Raw genomic sequence first — 20,736 nt, 5'->3', positions numbered from 1 at the left:
ATGGGTTGGGGACACAGCTGCACACTATTGTTTTGTTGGAGTAGATTATCATCCATGAACTTTTATAAATGCCCCCCATGTGTGGCTGCTATGTTATATAATTACAGCTGTGGCAGGCACTGTTTGAGGGGGTAAAGGAAATCTGTACTGATAGAAATAAGGAGGCTGCCACTGCTGGCCTCCTCCTGAAAATTCTAATTGCCTGGCTATCCCCGACCTAAATACTTTCCAAGTCACTGACCTGGAACAAGGATTCACCACATCAGAAGAAAGTCAGAACTCTCGATTTTCCTAGTTATCTGTGACTCATAAAGTACCAAAGCCTTCGGATCATCATACCAGCCAAGTGATGAGAATTTCCAAAGGACGAGCTCAGGAATGACATCCTGTGTATATTGTGAGTACATTTTATTAGTGACATATAATGAACAGGTTGCACCATATAACATGACTCACTTTATAAAGGATATATTTTGGCTTCCTCGAAGGTTTAAGATTCAGAATCTATTCCATATGGAGTCCTCTATCCGTACCAAGTCACCTAACCAACATTACAGCCAGGAGAACATACATTCCGAAGAGAGTCCTCCATCAGTACCCAATCCTCTCATTCTCCATGTGTAACGTTCCTCCTACCAACATTACAGCCAGGAGAACATACTGGTCCATAGAGAGTCCTCCATCAGTACCCAATCCTCTCATTCTCCATATGTAACTTTCCTCCTACCAACATTAAAGCCAGGAGAACATACTGGTCCATAGAGAGTCCTCCATCAGTACCCAATCCTCTCATTCTCCATGCGTAACGTTCCTCCTACCAACATTACAGCCAGGAGAACATACTGGTCCATAGAGAGTCCTCCATCAGTACCCAATCCTCTCATTCTCCATGCGTAACGTTCCTCCTACCAACATTACAGCCAGGAGAACATACTGGTCCATAGAGAGTCCTCCATCAGTACCCAATCCTCTCATTCTCCATGTGTAACTTTCCTCCTACCAACATTACAGCCAGGAGAACATACATTCCGAAGAGAGTCCTCCATCAGCACCCAATCCTCTCATTCTCCATCTGTAACGTTCCTCCTACCAACATTACAGCCAGGAGAACATACTGGTCCATAGAGAGTCCTCCATCAGTACCCAATCCTCTCATTCTCCATGTGTAACTTTCCTCCTACCAACATTACAGCCAGGAGAACATACATTCCGAAGAGAGTCCTCCATCAGTACTACCCAATCCTCTCATTCTCCATCTGTAACGTTCCTCCTACCAACATTACAGCCAGGAGAACATACTGGTCCATAGAGAGTCCTCCATCAGTACCCAATCCTCTCATTCTCCATGTGTAACTTTCCTCCTACCAACATTACAGCCAGGAGAACATACATTCCGAAGAGAGTCCTCCATCAGTACCCAATCCTCTCATTCTCCATGTGTAACGTTCCTCCTACCAACATTACAGCCAGGAGAACATACATTCCGAAGAGAGTCCTTCATCAGTACCCAATCCTCTCATTCTCCATGTGTAACGTTCCTCCTACCAACATTACAGCCAGGAGAACATACATTCCGAAGAGAGTCCTCCATCAGTACCCAATCCTCTCATTCTCCATGTGTAATGTTCCTCCTACCAACATTACAGCCAGGAGAACATACATTCCGAAGAGAGTCCTTCATCAGTACCCAATCCTCTCATTCTCCATGTGTAACGTTCCTCCTACCAACATTACAGCCAGGAGAACATACATTCCGAAGAGAGTCCTCCATCAGTACCCAATCCTCTCATTCTCCATGTGTAATGTTCCTCCTACCAACATTACAGCCAGGAGAACATACATTCCGAAGAGAGTCCTCCATCAGTACCCAATCCTCTCATTCTCCATGTGTAACGTTCCTCCTACCAACATTACAGCCAGGAGAACATACTGGTCCATAGAGAGTCCTCCATCAGCACCCAATCCTCTCATTCTCCATGCGTAACGTTCCACCTACCAACATTACAGCCAGGAGAACATACTGGTCCAAAAGGTCCTCCATATGTGCCAAGTCCTCTCATTCCTTGCCCACAGCTTTCATCCTGTCAATATTACAGCAAGAAGAATTCCACAGAGTGTCCCCCGTTTGTACCAAGTCCTCCCATCTCCTGCCCAGAACATTCCTTCTATTAAATTAATGTTACAGGCAGTAGACCATACTGGCCCATAGGGAGACCTCCACTTCATCAAGTCCTCTTGTGCCCCACCAAAAACATTAATTTTACCAATATTACAGCCAGAAGAACCTAACGTTCAGTGGAAAGTCCCTCATCTGTACCAAGTCCTCTCATCTCCTGCCCAGAACATTCCTTCTACAAATATTAAAGACAGGAGAACATGCTGGCCCATAGAGAGTCCTTCGCCTCGTCAATCCTTCGCCTCTTCAAGTCCTTCCATGCCCCACCTAGAACATTCCTTCTCCCAATATTACACCCAGAACATAGTCCTCCGTCCGTACCAAGTCCTCTCATCTCCTACCCAGAATATTCCTTCTACAAATATTACAGGCAGTAGAACATACCGGCCCATAAAGAGACTTCCACCTTATCAAGTCCTTTCATGATCCACCAACAACATTCCTTCTACCAATATTACGGGCCGTAGAAATGAACAGTCTTATACCTCAAGTCCTCCCATACCCCACCAAGATCATTCATTCTACCAATATTACAGCCAGAAGTACATAGGATTTCATAGACAGTCCTCCATCTGTACCAAGTCCCCCCACCTCCTGCCCAGAAAATGTTTTTCTACCAATGTTACAGGCAGTAGAACATACTAGTCCATAGAGAGACCTCCACCTCATCAAGTCCTCTCATGCCCCACCAAGAACATTCATCCTACCAATATTACAGCCAGAAGAACATAACGTTCAATAGATAGTCCCTCATCTGTACCAAGTCCTCTCATCTCCTGCCCAGAACATTCCTTCTACCAATATTACAGCCAGAAAAACATAACGTTCAATAGAAAGTCCACCATCTGTACCAAGTCCTCTCATCTCCTGCCCAGAACATTCCTTCTACCAATATTACAGGGAAAGAAGAACATAACGTTCAATAGATAGTCCACCATCTGTACCAAGTCCTCTCATCTCCTGCCCAGAACATTCCTTCTTCCAATATTACGGGCAGGAGAACATAACGTTCAATAGAAAGTCCACCATCTGTACCATGTCCTCTCATCTCCTGCCCAGAACATTCCTTCTTCCAATATTACGGGCAGGAGAACATAACGTTCAATAGAAAGTCCACCATCTGAACCAAGTCCTCTCATCTTCTGCCCAGAACATTCCTTCTACCAATATTACGGGCAGAAGAACATACCAATCCATAGAGAAACCTCCATGTCCGTCCTTTCCTAACCCACCCAGAAGGGGCCCCACAGTCCTCCGTCTGTACTCAGAACACTCCTACCAATAATACAGGCAGTAGAACATACTGGTTCATAAAGAGTCCTCCATCTGTACCAAGTGCTTGGTCTTCTGGTCTGTTGGGAGGGAGGAGGTTCCCGGTATACGGGGCCCACACCGTGTCCTGCTTATGTACATACCATCCATTAGATGGAAGACGTGTCCATTACAGGTCCCTCACAGGGTCCTCGTGGAGCTTTCACAGGGTCCCAAAGGGTTCAAGTGGTGATGTCATGTCAGTGTCCCTGTCAGTGGAAGGTTGAGTAGTTTAGGACCTGGTGTACAACCTTCATGTATCTGCAGTATAGATAGTTGTGTACCTGCCAGTCTGCCACATCACAAGGAAGGATGGAGATGGACTTCAGGCAGCTGGTGTGTGATGGGGTCATACCAGTACAGACAATGCACATGGGGGGGGGGGGCTTCTCTATTAATGTCAATCGAAGGGACTGGGGAGCATTTCACAGGTATCACTCAGCAAGGGCCACTGACAATATTCATGAATCTTTCTCCCCCCAGACATGTTTCAGCCCAGATCAGATCTTGGATATCCTTGGGGTGAATGAGACGGTGGGGATCTCTCCAGAGCAATTTCCAGACATCAGCATCAGCCTAATCCAACAGCAGCTCATCGGCCTCTGCCCAAAGACCACGCCAAGCAGTGCCACTGACGGACAACTGAGCACTGCTATGAGTGAGTGACCGCATCAATAGTGGGGGGCAGGGCCGCTGATAAGGCAGTACAGCCGGCCCTCCTGTACTGGGCCCAGGCCCCATCAGTTCAACATGGGGGCCCATGGAACCTGCTGAGTAGGAGCGCTGACTGTACTGCAGGGGTGTCAAACTCAATTTCATGGTGGGCCGCATCAGCATAATGATTGCCCTCAAAAGGGCCGGTTGTATCTGTAAGATTAGATGTCCAGCACATCCCCTCCCCCTTACATTAGATGTCAAGAGCCCCCCCCCCACCATCAGAAGTTGAGTCCCCCACTCTCCCTTACAATACAGTGCACCCCCCTTTCCTTATAGTGCTGCTGGGAAGAAGCTGGATGCATTGCTTGAAAGCAGAAAGTAAGGGTCTGGAGGAGGACCAGTAGCTGCAGGAGAGGTGCGAGGGCCACATTAAATGGCCTGGAGGGCCGGATTCGGCCCACGGGCCTTGTGTTTGACACCTGTGCTGTACTGTATTATTTCAGACAAAAATCCTATGTCTCCCACAGCCAGCTTCACCTCCCCTCCCTCCCTCCAGCTGCACTGCAAGGAGATTGGTTCCAGCACATGCGCCCCTTTCATCTGTTGACCGGGATCCCCTGTGTGCCCCTTTCCCCCCTTGGTGCTGCCAGCTTCCCTCCTCTCCTCCCGGAAGCTTCTGCAGACACACAAAGGGGATGTAATTTACTGGCCCCTTCCTTTCCTGAAGGAACACAGTGAGAAATCGACACCAATCACTTCTGTGTCCATTCATCACTGAACTGTGTTTACTATGCTTCCGTTTGTGAATGAGCAGGAGGCCTTAGAGCACTTCCTATTTATTAATTTGTGCAGCTGAGGTTGTAGAGAAAGGGACTGATAAATCCAAGTTCTCAGTCACTTTTGCCAGGGGGTGGGGGGTTAGGTAGGGTGTACGGGGCCCTGTGATTTGTAACAGCAGCCCTGCTGAGGGGTGCTGAAAAGGGACAGTCACATCAGTCTTTGCACCACCGGAGCTTGTGCTCTAATGTCCCCCCACAGTCACACACTGTTATTATACATTTATATACCGTGTTTCCCCGAAAATAAGCCCGGGTCTTATATTAATTATGCCAACAAAAGACACAGTAGGGCTTATTTTCGGGGTAGGTCTTACCATGTAATGTGCAGTCTTCTCTCCCCCTCTCCCTCCCTGCCTGTCAGGAGTCCCCAGTGTAAACTGAGTTAAAATGCTTGTAAAATCCTATAATCCGCTCTATTACAGTATTATATAATGTACAATGTGTGTGTTTCTGTAATATAATTGTGCCAAATACATTTGTTATAGCGCCGCTCTGCGCTTCTGTTTCCCGCCGGAGCTCTCTTCCCCACAATTATATTACAGAAACACACACATTGTACATTATATAATACTGTAATAGAGTTTATTATAGGATTTTACAAGCATTTTTTTAAACTAGGGCTTATTTTCGGGGTAGGGCTTATATTGCAGCCATCCTGGAAAATAACGCTAGGTCTTATTTTCAGGGTAGGTCTTATTTTTGGGGAAACAGGGTAGCTCTGACATATACCGCAGTGCTGTACAGGGGACACTGAGCCAATCGCATCAGTCTCTGTACCAGAGGAGCTTACGCTCTAATGTCCCCCCACAGTCACATCAGTCTCTGTACAGAGAAGCTTACACTCTAATGTCCCCTCCCCCCCACAGTCACATCAGTCTCTGTACAGAGGAGCTTACACTCTAATGTATAAACGTATAATCATAGGACATTGGTATATTTGTGGTCCTGTTGTCGGTAAGTTGTTCCATGACATCATCACTCCAGTGTCTCTGCTATTGGAGGACTATAGGGATATATTTGTTTTCTCCTCTCTGAGGACAATCGCCCTTATAATGTTTTCTTTTCTCTATTCCTCCCCGTCACACAGAGTATATATATGCCAGCATTGCCACGCTGTTGGTGTGCCTGTGCTCCCTCTTCGGCATCACCATCCTTCTCTGCACCACCTGCACCAGCGCCTACCAGTATGTCATCCAGTTCTTCGTCAGCCTGGCGGTCGGATCTTTGACTGGAGATGCCATTCTGCACCTCATCCCGCAGGTAATGGTCAGAGGCCTCAGGGTAGAGGTTGGGGGTAGTGGGGAGAGACCATATAATACCCTATGGATGAAGACCCTTTTCTGTTCCAGCCTGACTGTGCCCCCCCCCCCCCCCCCCCCTGTACAAAACCAGCTCCATAAAGACATGGTGTGACCAATTTGGTGTGGAGAAAACTTGAGTGTCCTGCACAGAGCCCTGACCTCATCCCTACCAAACACCTTTTGGGATAAATTGGAACTCCCATGGCGAGCCAGGTCTTCTCATCCAACATCAGTACCTGACCTGACAAACGGGCGAACATTCCCATAGATACCCTCCAACATCTTGTAGAAAGACTTCACAGATGACTGGAGCATGTTATAGCCACAAAGGGCTACAACTCCATATTAATGGCCATTGGGGGCAACTTCGTTTTAATGGCCATGGTTGGGGGCGACTCTATATTAATGGCCATGACTAGGGACAGCTCCACATTATTTGCCATGATGGAGGGACAACTCTATATTAGTGTCCATTGGAAGGGGCAACTACAATATTAATGGCTATGGCTTGGGGTGAGATGTCCTACAAGTCCATATAGGTTTGCACGAAATGTTGGCTGTATCATATACATTAATGACCATAGGGAAGGGGGGCAACTACAATATTAATGGCTATGGTTGGGGGCAGCTGCATTTTAATGGTCATGTTTGGCGAAAACCCCCTATCAATGGCCGTGGTTGGGGGTCACTCCATATTAATGGCCATGGTTAAGGGCAACTTCATATTAATGTCCACAGGGGAGGGACAAATCTATATTAATGGCCATGGGGGAGGGGGGGGGGGTATTGCCAAATTAGTGCCCATGGTTGGGGATGACTCCATATTAATGGCCATGGGGAAGGGGTCAACTCCAATATTAATGGCCATGGGTTGGGTTGAGATGTCCTACAAATCCATATAGGTTTGCACAACAAAATGTAGGCTGTATCATATACGTTAATGACCATAGGGAAGGGGGCCAACTCCATATTAATGGCTATGGTTGGGGGCAGCTGCATTTTAATGGTCATGGTTGGGGACAACCCCCTATCAATGGCCACGGCTGGGGACAGCTCAACATTATTTGCCATGATTGAGGGACAACTCTATATTAGTGTCCATTGGAGGGGGCAACTACAATATTAATGGCTATGGCTTGGAGTGAGATGTCCTACAAGTCCATATAGGTTTGCACGAAATGTTGGCTGTATCATATACGTTAATGACCATAGGGAAAGGCGGCAACTACAATATTAATGGCTATGGTTGGGGGCAGCTGCATTTTAATGGTCAAGGTTGGCGAAAAACCCCCTATGGCCATGGTTGGGGGCCACTCTATATTAATGGCCACGGTTAAGGGCAACTTCATATTAATGTCCACAGGGAAGGGACAAATCCATATTAATGGCCATGGGGGAGGGGGGGTATCGCCAAATTAATGTCCATGCTTTTTGGTGACTCCATATTAATGGCCACGGTTAAGGGCAACTTCATATTAATGTCCACGGGGAGGAACAAAGTCATATTAATGGCCATGAGAAGAGGGGGCATCCCCAAATGAATGGTCATGATTGGGGGTGACTCCATATTAATGGCCATGAGAAGAGGGGGCATCCCCAAATGAATGGTCATGATTGGGGGTGACTCCATATTAATGGCCATGGGAAGAGGGGGCATCGCCAAATGAATGGTCATGATTGGGGGTGACTCCATATTAATGGCCATGGCGAAGGAATCAACTCCAATATTAATCGCCATGGGTTGGGTTGAGATGTCCTACAAGTCCATATAGGTTTGCACGAAATGTTGGCCGTATCATATACGTTAATGACCATAGGGAAGGGGGGCAACTCCATATTAATGGCTATGGTTGGGGGCAGCTGCATTTTAATGGTCAACGTTATTGTCGACAACCCCCTATCAATGGCCGTGGTTGGGGGTGACTCCATATTAACTTCAATATTAATGGCCAAGGGTTGGGTTGAGATGTCCTACGAGTTCGTATAGGTTTGCACAAAGTTTTGGCCATATTGCGTACCATATGAGACAAGCAGATGTAGATTTTTTTCCAGGAAAATAATACAAAATACACGTAAGTGCATGTTAAAAAGACATCAATACAACATCAATGCAGAGTACACTGAAAGCTCCACTTACAATATGTAAAGTGTAAATCTAGAGTATATCTCGTATATAATACCACATACTATAAATACCATAAGAAGGATTTATCTGACTGTATGTTGTGATTATTACAATGGGGGGGTCCTGCATGCCTTGGCTCATCTCCCCCTTGTCTTCGCAGTTCCTGGGTCTGCATTCACACAGCGCCACGGACAGTCATGCCGATCACGCAGAGGAGGAAGACCGCACTCACATCTGGAAGCTGCTGGCAGTCCTGGGAGGTATCTACGCCTTCTTCATCATGGAGAGTTTGTTCAATATACTGATGGCAGATAAGGTGAGTCTCAATCACTGGAAAATCAGCTCAGAATGTCGTTTTACAGCAGGGATGGAAAAAAATTAAATGAATCCCCCCCCACCAGGGTTGTCCATCCCAGAGAACAGATTATATAGTACATCCTAGAAGGAGCTTAGCTTGCTCACACCATTTTGTGACATCATTTATGGTCTTGTGTGAAGCTTGGCTCCTCCCTCTAAGGGGCAGTTCATACAGCTCCTCCCCATGTGTGAAGTATGGCTCCTCCCTTGAGGAGGCGGTTCATAAGCTCCTTCAATGTATGAAATTTGGCTCCGCCCTCTGGGAATAGGGGGGGGGGCAACCAGTTCAAACAGCATCTCATGTGTGGTTTGTTTCCTTCCTTGGGGGAAGGCCATACAGCTCCTCCCCATGTGTGAAGTTTGGTTCCTTCCTTGGGTGAAGGCCATACAGCTCCTCCCCATGTGTGAAGTTTGGTTCCTTCCTTGGGGGAAGGCCATACAGCTCCTCCTCGTGTGTGAAGTTTGGTTCCTTCCTTGGGTGAAGGCCATACAGCACCTCCCCGTGTGTGAAGTTTGGTTCCTTCCTTGGGTGAAGGCCATACAGCTCCTCCCCATGTGTGAAGTTTGGTTCCTTCCTTGGGTGAAGGCCATACAGCTCCTCCCCATTTGTGAAGTTTGGTTCCTTCCTTGGGGGAAGGCCATACAGCTCCTCCTCATGTGTGAAGTTTGGTTCCTTCCTTGGGGGAAGGCCATACAGCTCCTCCTCATGTGTGAAGTTTGGTTCCTTCCTTGGGGGAAGGCCATACAGCTCCTCCCCATGTGTGAAGTTTGGTTCCTTCCTTGGGTGAAGGCCATACAGCTCCTCCCCTTGTGTGAAGTTTGGTTCCTTCCTTGGGGGAAGGCCATACAGCTCCTCCCCGTGTATGAAGTTTGGTTCCTTCCTTGGGGGAAGGCCATACAGCTCCTCCTCATGTGTGAAGTTTGGTTCCTTCCTTGGGGGAAGGCCATACAGCTCCTCCTCATGTGTGAAGTTTGGTTCCTTCCTTGGGGGAAGGCCATACAGCTCCTCCCAATGTGTGAAGTTTGGTTCCTTCCTTGGGGGAAGGCCATACAGCTCCTCCCTGTGTGTGAAGTTTGGTTCCTTCCTTGGGGGAAGGCCATAGAGCTCCTTCTCATGTGTAAAGTTTGGTTCCTTCCTTGGGTGAAGGCCATACAGCTCCTCCCCTTGTGTGAAGTTTGGTTCCTTCCTTGGGGGAAGGCCATACAGCTCCTCCTCATGTGTGAAGTTTGGTTCCTTCCTTGGGGGAAGGCCATACAGCTCCTCCCCATGTGTGAAGTTTGGTTCCTTCCTTGGGTGAAGGCCATACAGCTCCTCCCCTTGTGTGAAGTTTGGTTCCTTCCTTGGGGGAAGGCCATACAGCTCCTCCCCGTGTATGAAGTTTGGTTCCTTCCTTGGGGGAAGGCCATACAGCTCCTCCTCATGTGTGAAGTTTGGTTCCTTCCTTGGGGGAAGGCCATACAGCTCCTCCTCATGTGTGAAGTTTGGTTCCTTCCTTGGGGGAAGGCCATACAGCTCCTCCCAATGTGTGAAGTTTGGTTCCTTCCTTGGGGGAAGGCCATACAGCTCCTCCCCGTGTGTGAAGTTTGGTTCCTTCCTTGGGGGAAGGCCATAGAGCTCCTTCTCATGTGTAAAGTTTGGTTCCTTCCTTGGGTGAAGGCCATACAGCTCCTCCCCTTGTGTGAAGTTTGGTTCCTTCCTTGGGGGAAGGCCATACAGCTCCTCCTCATGTGTGAAGTTTGGTTCCTTCCTTGGGGGAAGGCCATACAGCTCCTCCTCGTGTGTGAAGTTTGGTTCCTTCCTTGGGGGAAGGCCATACAGCTCCTCCCCTTGTGTGAAGTTTGGTTCCTTCCTTGGGGGAAGGCCATACAGCTCCTCCCCATGTGTGAAGTTTGGTTCCTTCCTTGGGGGAAGGCCATACAGCTCCTCCTCATGTGTAAAGTTTGGTTCCTTCCTTGGGTGAAGGCCATACAGCTCCTCCCCTTGTGTGAAGTTTGGTTCCTTCCTTGGGGGAAGGCCATACAGCTCCTCACCGTGTGTGAAGTTTGGTTCCTTCCTTGGGGGAAGGTCATATACAGTGGATATAAAAAGTCTATGCACCCCTGTTAAAATGTCAGGTTTCTGTGATGTAAAAAAAAATGGGACAAAGATAAATCATGTCAGAACTTTTTCCACCTTATGTGACCTATAAATTGTACAACTCATTTAAAAAACAAACTGAAATCTTTTAGGGGGGGGGGGGTAAAAATAAAATAATATGGTTGCATAAGTGTGCACACCCTCTTATAACTGGGGAATGTAGCTTTGTTCAGGATTAAGCAAGCGCATTCAAACTCATGATAAATAGGAGTCAGTACACAACTCCCATCATTTAAAGTGACTCTGATTAACCCCAAATAAAGTTCAGCTGTTCTAGTAGGTCTTTCCTGACATTTTCTTAGTCGTATCCTACAGCAAAAGTCATGGTCCTCAGAGAGCTTCCAAAGCATCAGAGGGATTGCATTGTTAGAAGGTATCAGTCAGGAGAAGGGTACAAGGCATTAGATATACCATGGAACACCGTGAAGAACGTAATCAAGTGGAGAAAATCTGGCACAACAGTGACATCACCAAGAACTGGACGTCCCTCCAAAATTTATAAAAAGCTGAGAAGAAAACTGGTCAGGGAGGCTGACAAGAGGCCGACGGCGACATTAAAGGAGCTTCAGGAATATCTGGCAAGCACTGGCTGTTCGGTGACAACAATCTCCCGTATTCTTCATGTATCTGAGCGATGGGGGAGAGTGACAAGACGGAAGCCTTTTCTTTTACGAAGAAAAACATCCAAGCCCGGCTACATTTTGCAAAAACACATCTGAAGTCTCCCAGAATCATGTGGGAAAATGTGTTCTGGTCTGAGGAAACCAAGGTTGAACTTTTTGGCCATAGTTCCAAAAGATGTTTGTCGCAAAAACAACACCGCACATCACCAGAAGAACACCATACCCACCGTGAAGCATGGTGGTGACATCATCATGCTTTGTGGCCGGTTCTCTTCAGCTGGAACAGGGGCCTTAGTCAAGGTAGAGGGAATTATGAACAGTTCCAAATACCAGTCACTATTGGCACAAAACCTTCAGGCTTCTGCTAGAAAGCTGAACATGAAGAGAAACTTTAGATTTCAGCATGCCAGCGACCCAAAGCCTACATCCTAATCCACGAAGGAACGGCTTCACCAGAAGAAGATTAAAGTTTTGGAATGGCCCAGCCAGAGCCCAGACCTGAATCCCATTAAAAATCTGTGGGGTTAATGTGAAGATGGCTGTGCACAGGAGATGCCATTGCAATCTGACAGATTTGAAGTGTTTTTGTAAAGAAGAGCCGGCAAATATTGCCAAGTCAAGATGTGCCGTGCTGATAGACTCCTCCCCCAAAAACACTGAGTGCTGGAATAAAATCTAAAGGGGCTTTAAAGTATTCAAATAGGAGGGGCACACTTATACATATTTTTGTTTTTACTTCCCTCAACCTAAAAGATGTTGTTCAACTGAGTTGTACAGTTTATAGGACACATTAAAGGTGGAAAAAGTTCTGAAAATATTTATCTTTCTCTCATTTTTCTTACATCACAGAAACCCGACATTTTACCAACAGGGGTGTGTAGACTTTTTATATCCACTACAGCTACTCCCCGTGTGTGAAGTCTGGTTCCTTCTTTGGGGAAAGTCATACAGCTTCTCCCCATGTGTGACGTTAGGTTACCTCCTAGGGGGAAGGTCCTCCTAGGGGGACGGTCATACAGCTCCTCCCCATGTGTGAAGTTAGGTTACCTCCTGGGGGGAAGGCCATACAGCTCCTCCCCATGTGTGAAGTCTGGTTCCTGCTTTGGGGAAAGTCATACAGCTCCTCAACATGTGTGACGTTAGGTTACCTCCTAGGGGGAAGGTCATACAGCTCCTCCCCATGTGTGACGTTAGGTTACCTCCTAGGGGGAAGACCATACAGCTCCTCCCCATGTGTGAAGTTAGGTTACCTCCTGGGGGGAAGGCCATACAGCTCCTCCCCATGTGTGAAGTTAGGTTACCTCCTAGGGGGAAGACCATACAGCTCCTCCCGATGTGTGAAGTCTGGTTCCTTCTTTGGGAAAAGTCATACAGCTCCTCCCCATGTGTGACGTTAGGTTACCTCCTAGGGGGAAGGTCATACAGCTCCTCCCCATGTGTGAAGTCTGGTTCCTTCTTTGGGGAAAGTCATACAGCTCCTCAACATGTGTGATGTTAGGTTACCTCCTAGGGGGAAGGTCATACAGCTCCTCCCCATGTGTGAAGTTAGGTTACCTCCTGGGGGGAAGGCCATACAGCTCCTCCCCATGTGTGAAGTTAGGTTACCTCCTAGGGGGAAGACCATACAGCTCCTCCCCATGTGTGAAGTTAGGTTACCTCCTAGGGGGAAGGTCCTCCTAGGGGGAAGGTCATACGGCTCCTCAACATGTGTAAAGTTAGGTTACCTCCTAGGGGTAAGCTCATACAGCTCCTCCCCATTGTGAAGTTTGGTTCCCTCCTAGAGGGAAGGCCATACAGCTCCTCCCCATCGTAAAGTTAGGTTACCTCCTAGGAGGAAGGTCATAAAGCTCCTCAACATGTGTGAAGCTTGGTTTCCTCCTAGGAGGAAGCTCATACAGCTCCCAGGAGGAAGGTCATACAGATCCTTCCCTTGCATTAAGTTTGGGGATTTGTAATAATGAGAGTCAGGCCCATGAATTTCATACGGGGTGGACAATATCTAATAACAGAGACTCTTTTTTTGGACTAGTGTTATGTATGATGTCATATATACAGTTGCAGTTGGAGGCTCTTTTCAATAAAGAAAACACAGATTACTGCAGAAGGTAATTTCTGGATATTGTCTGCATATAGAATGAAGAGGAAGAAGACCACAAAGGCCACTGTGACCACGGCCTGTCCCTGCAGAACTACCACCAGGAGCAGAAGAGACGGAAGCAAGAGAAACAATCCTCATCACAGGCAGATCTGGTATGATAGAGTCCACCCATCCTCTGAGATTCCTCCCAGACAACTCGGCACCTACTCTTCCCCAATACCCCAATTACTTCCCCTCTACTGTTCCCCAGTACCCCAATTACTTCCCGTCTACTCTTCCCCAATACCCCAATTACTTCCCCTCTACTCTTCCCCAATACCCCAATTACTTCCCCTCTACTCTTCCCCAGTACCCCAATTACTTCCCCTCTACTCTTCCCCAATACCCCAATTACTTCCCCTCTACTCTTCCCCAATACCCCAATTACTTCCCCTCTACTCTTCCCCAGTACCCCAATTACTTCCCCTCTACTCTTCCCCAGTACCCCAATTACTTCCCGTCTACTGTTCCCCAGTACCCCGATTACTTCCCCTCTACTCTTCCCCAGTACCCCAATTACTTCCCCTCTACTCTTCCCCAGTACCCCAATTACTTCCCGTCTACTCTTCCCCAGTACCCCAATTACTTCCCCTCTACTCTTCCCCAATACCCCAATTACTTCCCCTCTACTCTTCCCCAATACCCCAATTACTTCCCCTCTACTCTTCCCCAATACCCCAATTACTTCCCCTCTACTCTTCCCCAGTACCCCAATTACTTCCCGTCTACTCTTCCCCAGTACCCCAATTACTTCCCGTCTACTCTTCCCCAGTACCCCAATTACTTCCCCTCTACTCTTCCCCAGTACCCCAATTACTTCCCCTCTACTCTTCCCCAATACCCCAATTACTTCCCCTCTACTCTTCCCCAATACCCCAATTACTTCCCCTCTACTCTTCCCCAATACCCCAATTACTTCCCGTCTACTGTTCCCCAGTACCCCAATTACTTCCCATCTACTCTTCCCCAGTACCCCAATTACTTCCCCTCTACTCTTCCCCAGTACCCCAATTACTTCCCATCTACTCTTCCCCAGTACCCCAATTACTTCCCCTCTACTCTTCCCCAGTACCCCAATTACTTCCCCTCTACTGTTCCCCAGTACTCTGATTACCCTCATCTACTCTTCCTCATACCCCGCTTACCCCCTGTCACCTCTTTCATACTCTGATGACTCCATATCTCCTCCCCCAGTACCCTGATTATATCCCATCTACTCTTACCCATCTCTCTGGTTATTATCGGTCTAAGCTCCCCCAGTCCCCTGATTATATCCCATCTACTCTTACTCAGCTCTCTGGTTATTATCGGTCTAAGCTCCCCCAGTACCCTGATTATATCCCATCTACTCTTCCCAGCTCTCTGGTTATTATCGGTCTAAGCTCCCCCAGTACCCTGATTATATCCCATATACTCTTACTCATCTCTCTGGTTATTATCGGTCTAAGCTCCCCCAGTACCCTGATTATATCCCATCTACTCTTACTCAGCTCTCTGGTTATTATCGGTCTAAGCTCCCCCAGTACCCTGATTATATCCCATATACTCTTACTCAGCTCTCTGGTTATTATCGGTCTAAGCTCCCCCAGCACCCTGAGTATAACCTATCTACCCTTATTCATCTCTCTGGTTTTTCTTAGTCTTGGCCATCAGTATGGATGATGCCAGCAGCACCCAGTGGGCAACAGGGAAAAACATGGAAAGGATCATTACACCAATAACAGCAACATAGCTCTTGTACAATTGATATAAAACTTTATTCCAGCCAATCCTCCATCTTCAGCATAATGGCTGTGTGTTGAGTTATTTGTTATACAAGCTGTACACTCACTACACAACCCCTCCCCCCGTACACTCACTACACAACATTGTAGATACAAAGTGTCATTTCTTCAGTGTTGTCACATGAAAAGATACAAGAAAAGATTTACACAAATGTGACTGGGGGGGTGTACTTACTTTTGTGACATACTGTATAAATACTGTGTGGGCCGGATTCAGAAATATTTACGCCGACGTATCTATTGATACGCCGCATAAGTGTAAATATGTGCCGTCGTATCTCTGCGCCTGATTCTGCAAGTAAGATACGCCTGAAATTTGGCTTCCTCCGACCGACGTAAGTCTCCTACGCCGTCGTATCTTGGGCGCATATTTACGCTGGACGCTAGGGGCTCTTCCATTGATTTACGCATCGAATATGCAAATGTCCGAGATACGCCGATTCACGAACGTACTTGCGCCCGTCGCATGAGTATACGCCGTTTATGTAAGGCGTACGTCCAGCGTAAAGTTATTTCACCTATAGGGAGGCGCATCCCATGCAAAGGTATGGACGTCAGAACAGCCGTCATATTTTACGTCGTTTACGTAAGTCGTACGTGAATGGGGCTGGGCGTAGGTTACGTTCACGTCGTAGGCATTGAGCCGTCGTATCTTAGGGAGAAAATTCGACGTGATTCTGAGCATGCGCGCGCATGCGCCGTTTGTTCGGCCCATCATTTGCATGGGGTCAAGCTTCATTTAAATGGATCACGCCCACTTCCTTCCTACTTTGAATTAGGCGGGCTTACGCCGGACAATTTACGTTACGCCGTTGGGAGCGAGTGCTTTGTGAATACTGTTCTTGCCTCACTGAGTTACGTTGGCGTAGCGCATATGAGATGCGCTAAGCCGGTATAAAGATGCGCCGAGCTACGTGAATCCGGCCCTGTGTCTCCACTACAAAAGCTGATGTCACATTAGTGCCCTCTGGTGGTACTTGCGTATCATTACAATTAAAACAGCAACAGTGCTCTTGTGCATTTTATACAAAACTCTAATAGCTGGATTCATAAAGACCGGCGGCGGCGGCGTAGTGTATCGTGTTTACACTACGCCGCCGTAAGTTAGCGAGGCAAGTACATGATTCACAAAGTACTTGCCTGCTAAGTTACAGCGGCGTAGCGTAAATCGGGCGGGCGTAAGCGCGCCTAATTCAAATTCGGCTGAGGGGGCGTGTTTTATGTTAATGGAGGGTGACCTGAAGTGATTGACGTATTTTACGAACGGCGCATGCGCCGTCCGTGTACATATCCCAGTGTGCATTGCTCCAAAGTACGCCGCAAGGACGTATTGGTTTCGACGTGAACGTAAATGACGTCCAGCCCCATTCACGGACGACTTACGCAAACGACGTAAAATTTTCAAATTTCGACGCGGGAACGACGGCCATACTTAACATTGACTAGGCCAGCTATTTGTTCGACGAACTTTACGCCTGAAAACGCCTTACGTGAACGGCGTATCTTTACTGCGACGGGCGCACGTATGTTCGTGAATCGGCGTATCTATTCATTTGCATATTCTACGCCGAACTTAACGGAGGCGCCACCTAGCGGCCAGCGAAAATATTGCACCCTAAGATACGACGGCGCAGGCTGTCGTATCTTAGATAGGTTTAAGTGTATCTCAGTTTGAGAATACACTTACACTTAGGACGGCGCAGATTCCGAGATATGATGGCGTATCTACTGATACGCCGGCGTAACTCTTTGTGAATCCAGCCATAAATCTGGAGGAAGATCCCTATGAAACATGAACGTATTACATACCCCGCTTTACGGACACTCACTTTACGTACACTCGCGAGTACGGACATGCCCGCGAGTGTACGTTAAGTGTCTCACAAGTACAAATATTCCCGCGCTGTGCACCCGCATTCGACGGAACTGAAGTTCTGAGCACTTAGCCTGCCTAGTTCCAGTGTGCTCTTTCTGTATCCTGACTGCCTCCCCACCTCCGGTGACATCACATCCCCTCCGGCTTCCCTGTCAGCCACAGAATGCCATCCAGCCTCTCAATAGCAATGTCCTTTGTGCACAGCGCCATGTCCGGGGGATGGATTGGAGCGGCCCCCCTTGCATCAGATGAGCTTATTTACATGTGAGTGTTCCCCTGATGCCCCCAATAAAGCCCCCGGCACCCCCACTACAGCCTAGAAGTGAAAAAAGGCATTGCTTCACTTTAAGTACATTTTCGTTTTACATCCATGCTCTGGTCCCGTTGTGTACTTAAAAGTGGGGTATGCCTGTAGAGTGCTATAAACAACGCTCTATAAACAATTGATAAAATGTTTTATAACGCTACAATCTCATATCTATTATAAATAAATACATAAAAAAAATCGTTATATATTCCTCTGTGAATTAATGAATAAACCAATCTCTCTCTCTCTCTCAGTCTCTCTCTCAGTCTCTCTCTCTCTGTCTCTCTCTCTCTCTGTCTCTCTCTCTCTGTCTCTCTCTCTCTCTCTCTGTCTCTCTCTCTGTCTCTCTCTGTCTCTCTCTCTCTCTGTCTCTCTCTCTCTCTCTCTCTCTCAGTCTCTCTCTCTCTCTGTCTCTCTCTGTCTCTCTCTCTCTCTCTGTCTCTCTCTCTCTGTCTCTCTCTGTCTCTCTCTCTCTCTCTCTCAGTCTCTCTCTCTCTCTGTGTCTCTCTCTCTCTGTCTCTCTCTCTCAGTCTCTCTCTCAGTCTCTCTGTCTCTCTCTCTCAGTCTCTCTCTCAGTCTCTCTCTCTCAGTCTCTCTCTCTTTCTCTCTCTCTCAGTCTCTCTCTCTCTCTCAGTCTCTCTCAGTCTCTTCCTCCCTCTCAGTTTCTCTCTCTCTCTCTGTCTCTCTCTCTCTCTCTCTCTCTCTCTCTCAGTCTCTTCCTCCCTCTCAGTTTCTCTCTCTCTCTCTGTCTCTCTCTCTCTCTCTCTCTGTCTCTCTCAGTCTCTTCCTCCCTCTGTTCCTCTCTCTCTCTGTCTCTCTCTCTCTCTCTCTGTCTCTCTCTCTCTCTCTCTCAGTCTCTCTCTCTCAGTCTCTCTTTCTCTCTCAGTCTCTCTCTCAAAAAAAAAAAAATGTCCATAACGTTTTTTTTTATTATTTTTTTTTTTGCAATTAAAGTGCAGAATTCCGCGCCCCTTTCCTGCTCCGCCACCCCACTTAATACGAGAAATATTCGCACAGTGATTATAGAGATGTAACATTTTATGAATTATTTTTATGAAACCTTTATGAAATGTTTATGAAACATTTTATGAAACCTATCATCCCGTCCCCGTCAACTCTTCTCTACCTTCAACTCTCTCCTTCGTCCTCCATTGCCTCCACCCACTAACTCAATCAACGCCCAGGAGATTGCCAATCACTTCAAACAGAAGATTGATACAATTCGCAAGGAGATCTCGACTGTTCAAACATCCTCCACACCTCACACCTCATGCACACAGGTACAGTCACTACTTCCCTCATTCAACCCCACCACTACAGAGGAGGTCGCTAAATTACTAACCAATGTCCATCTTACCACCTGCGCTCTGGATCCTGTTCCCTCACAAATGCTACGTTCACCCTCTTGCTCTATTCTACACTCTCTTACCCACATCTTCAATCTCTCCCTCTCTTCTGGCATCTTCCCTAACTCTTTGAAACATGCACTAGTCAGCCCCATACTTAAAAAGCCCTCACTGGACCCATCCAATCCTGACAACCTACGCCCCATCTCCTTGCTCCCCTTTTTATCCAAACTCCTTGAACGTCTAGTCTACAACCGACTGAGCGTCCACCTTGCTCAAAATAACCTCCATGATCCCCTTCAGTCTGGATTTCGTCCTCAACATTCCACAGAAACTGCTCTCCTAAAACTAACAAACGATATACTAACGGCCAAAACTAAAGGACACTATTCTGTGCTCCTACTCCTGGACCTCTCTGCCGCCTTTGATACGGTTGACCACCCACTCCTCCTCAAAAAACTCCACACCTTTGGTCTCTGTGACTTTACTCTTCGCTGGTTCTCTACCTACTTATCCAACCGCACCTTCAGTGTTACTTACAACTCTACTTCCTCCTCTCCTCTACCATTCTCTGTTGGGGTCCCCCAAGGTTCTGTTCTTGGACCTCTCCTATTTTCAATTTACACCTCCTCCCTGGGTCAGCTGATAGCCTCCCATGGCTTCCAATACCACCTCTACGCTGATGACACTCAAATCTATTTCTCTGCCCCTCAACCCACTCCTTCATTTTCCTCACGTATCACTAATTTACTATCAGATATATCACTTTGGATGTCACGTCACTTCCTCAAACTCAACCTATCCAAAACCGAACTTATCATTTTTCCTCCCCCACGTGCCTCTTCCCCTGATCTCTCTGTCAAAATTGATGGCACAACTATCATCCCATCCCCACATGCCAAGGTCCTAGGTGTAGTCCTGGACTCTGAACTCTCCTTTAAGCCTCACGTCCAATCACTGTCCAAATCTTGCCGCCTCAACCTCCGCAACATCTCCAAAATACGCCCCTTTCTAACCAATGACGCCACAAAACTCTTAATTCACTCCCTGGTCATCTCTCGCCTTGATTACTGCAATTCCCTTCTCATTGGCTTACCTCTGCATACTCTAACCCCCCTTCATTCCATCATGAATGCTGCAGCCAGACTTATCCACCTTACCAACCGCTCTGTCTCTGCTACTCCCCTCTGTCAATCCCTCCACTGGCTTCCGCTCGCCCAACGAATTAAATTCAAAATACTAACTACGACCTACAAAGCCATCCACAATTCTGCCCCCTGCTACATCACTGACCTAGTCTCTAAATACCAACCTAATCGCTCTCTTCGTTCTTCTCAAGACCTCCTACTCTCTAGCTCTCTCATCACCTCTTCCCATGCTCGTCTACAGGACTTTTCCAGAGCCTCTCCAAGCCTATGGAACTCTTTACCCCAAACTATCCGTCTATCTCCTTCTCTTTCAGCTTTTCGAGGATCCCTGAAAACCCTCCTCTTCAGAGAAGCCTATCCTACCCACATCTAACAACTGTATTTTAACTTTGCCCACCTGATCACCCCCCACATCTACTACCCTCTGTTCCACTTCACCCTCCCTTCTAGATTGTAAGCTCTAACGAGCCGGGCCCTCTGATCCCTCCTGTATTGAATTGTATTGTGACTATAATGTCTTCCCTGATGTTGTAAAGCGCTGCGTAAACGGTTGGCGCTATATAAATCCTGTATAATAATAATAATAATGAATTGCATGATAAAGATACAAAG

The 20,736-nt window shown here is 47.3% G+C and overlaps 1 protein-coding gene across 1 annotated transcript in view; it reads left to right on the top strand.

Moving 5' to 3' along the window:
- SLC39A4 (solute carrier family 39 member 4) overlaps positions 1 to 20,736 on the top strand; it is a 76,458-nt gene that overhangs the window by 47,710 nt on the left and 8,012 nt on the right. The window contains exons 5-8 of the mRNA XM_040352062.1: positions 3,971 to 4,145; positions 6,071 to 6,243; positions 8,570 to 8,725; positions 13,660 to 13,776. Coding sequence (XP_040207996.1) covers positions 3,971 to 4,145; positions 6,071 to 6,243; positions 8,570 to 8,725; positions 13,660 to 13,776 — 621 coding nt within the window. The remainder of the gene's footprint in view (positions 1 to 3,970; positions 4,146 to 6,070; positions 6,244 to 8,569; positions 8,726 to 13,659; positions 13,777 to 20,736) is intronic.

Source organism: Rana temporaria, chromosome 5 (genome assembly GCF_905171775.1).
Source record: "Rana temporaria chromosome 5, aRanTem1.1, whole genome shotgun sequence".
NCBI lineage: Eukaryota > Metazoa > Chordata > Amphibia > Anura > Ranidae > Rana > Rana temporaria.
The sequence above is the reverse complement of the archived record's forward strand: the minus strand, read 5'-3'. Positions and strand labels throughout refer to the sequence as shown.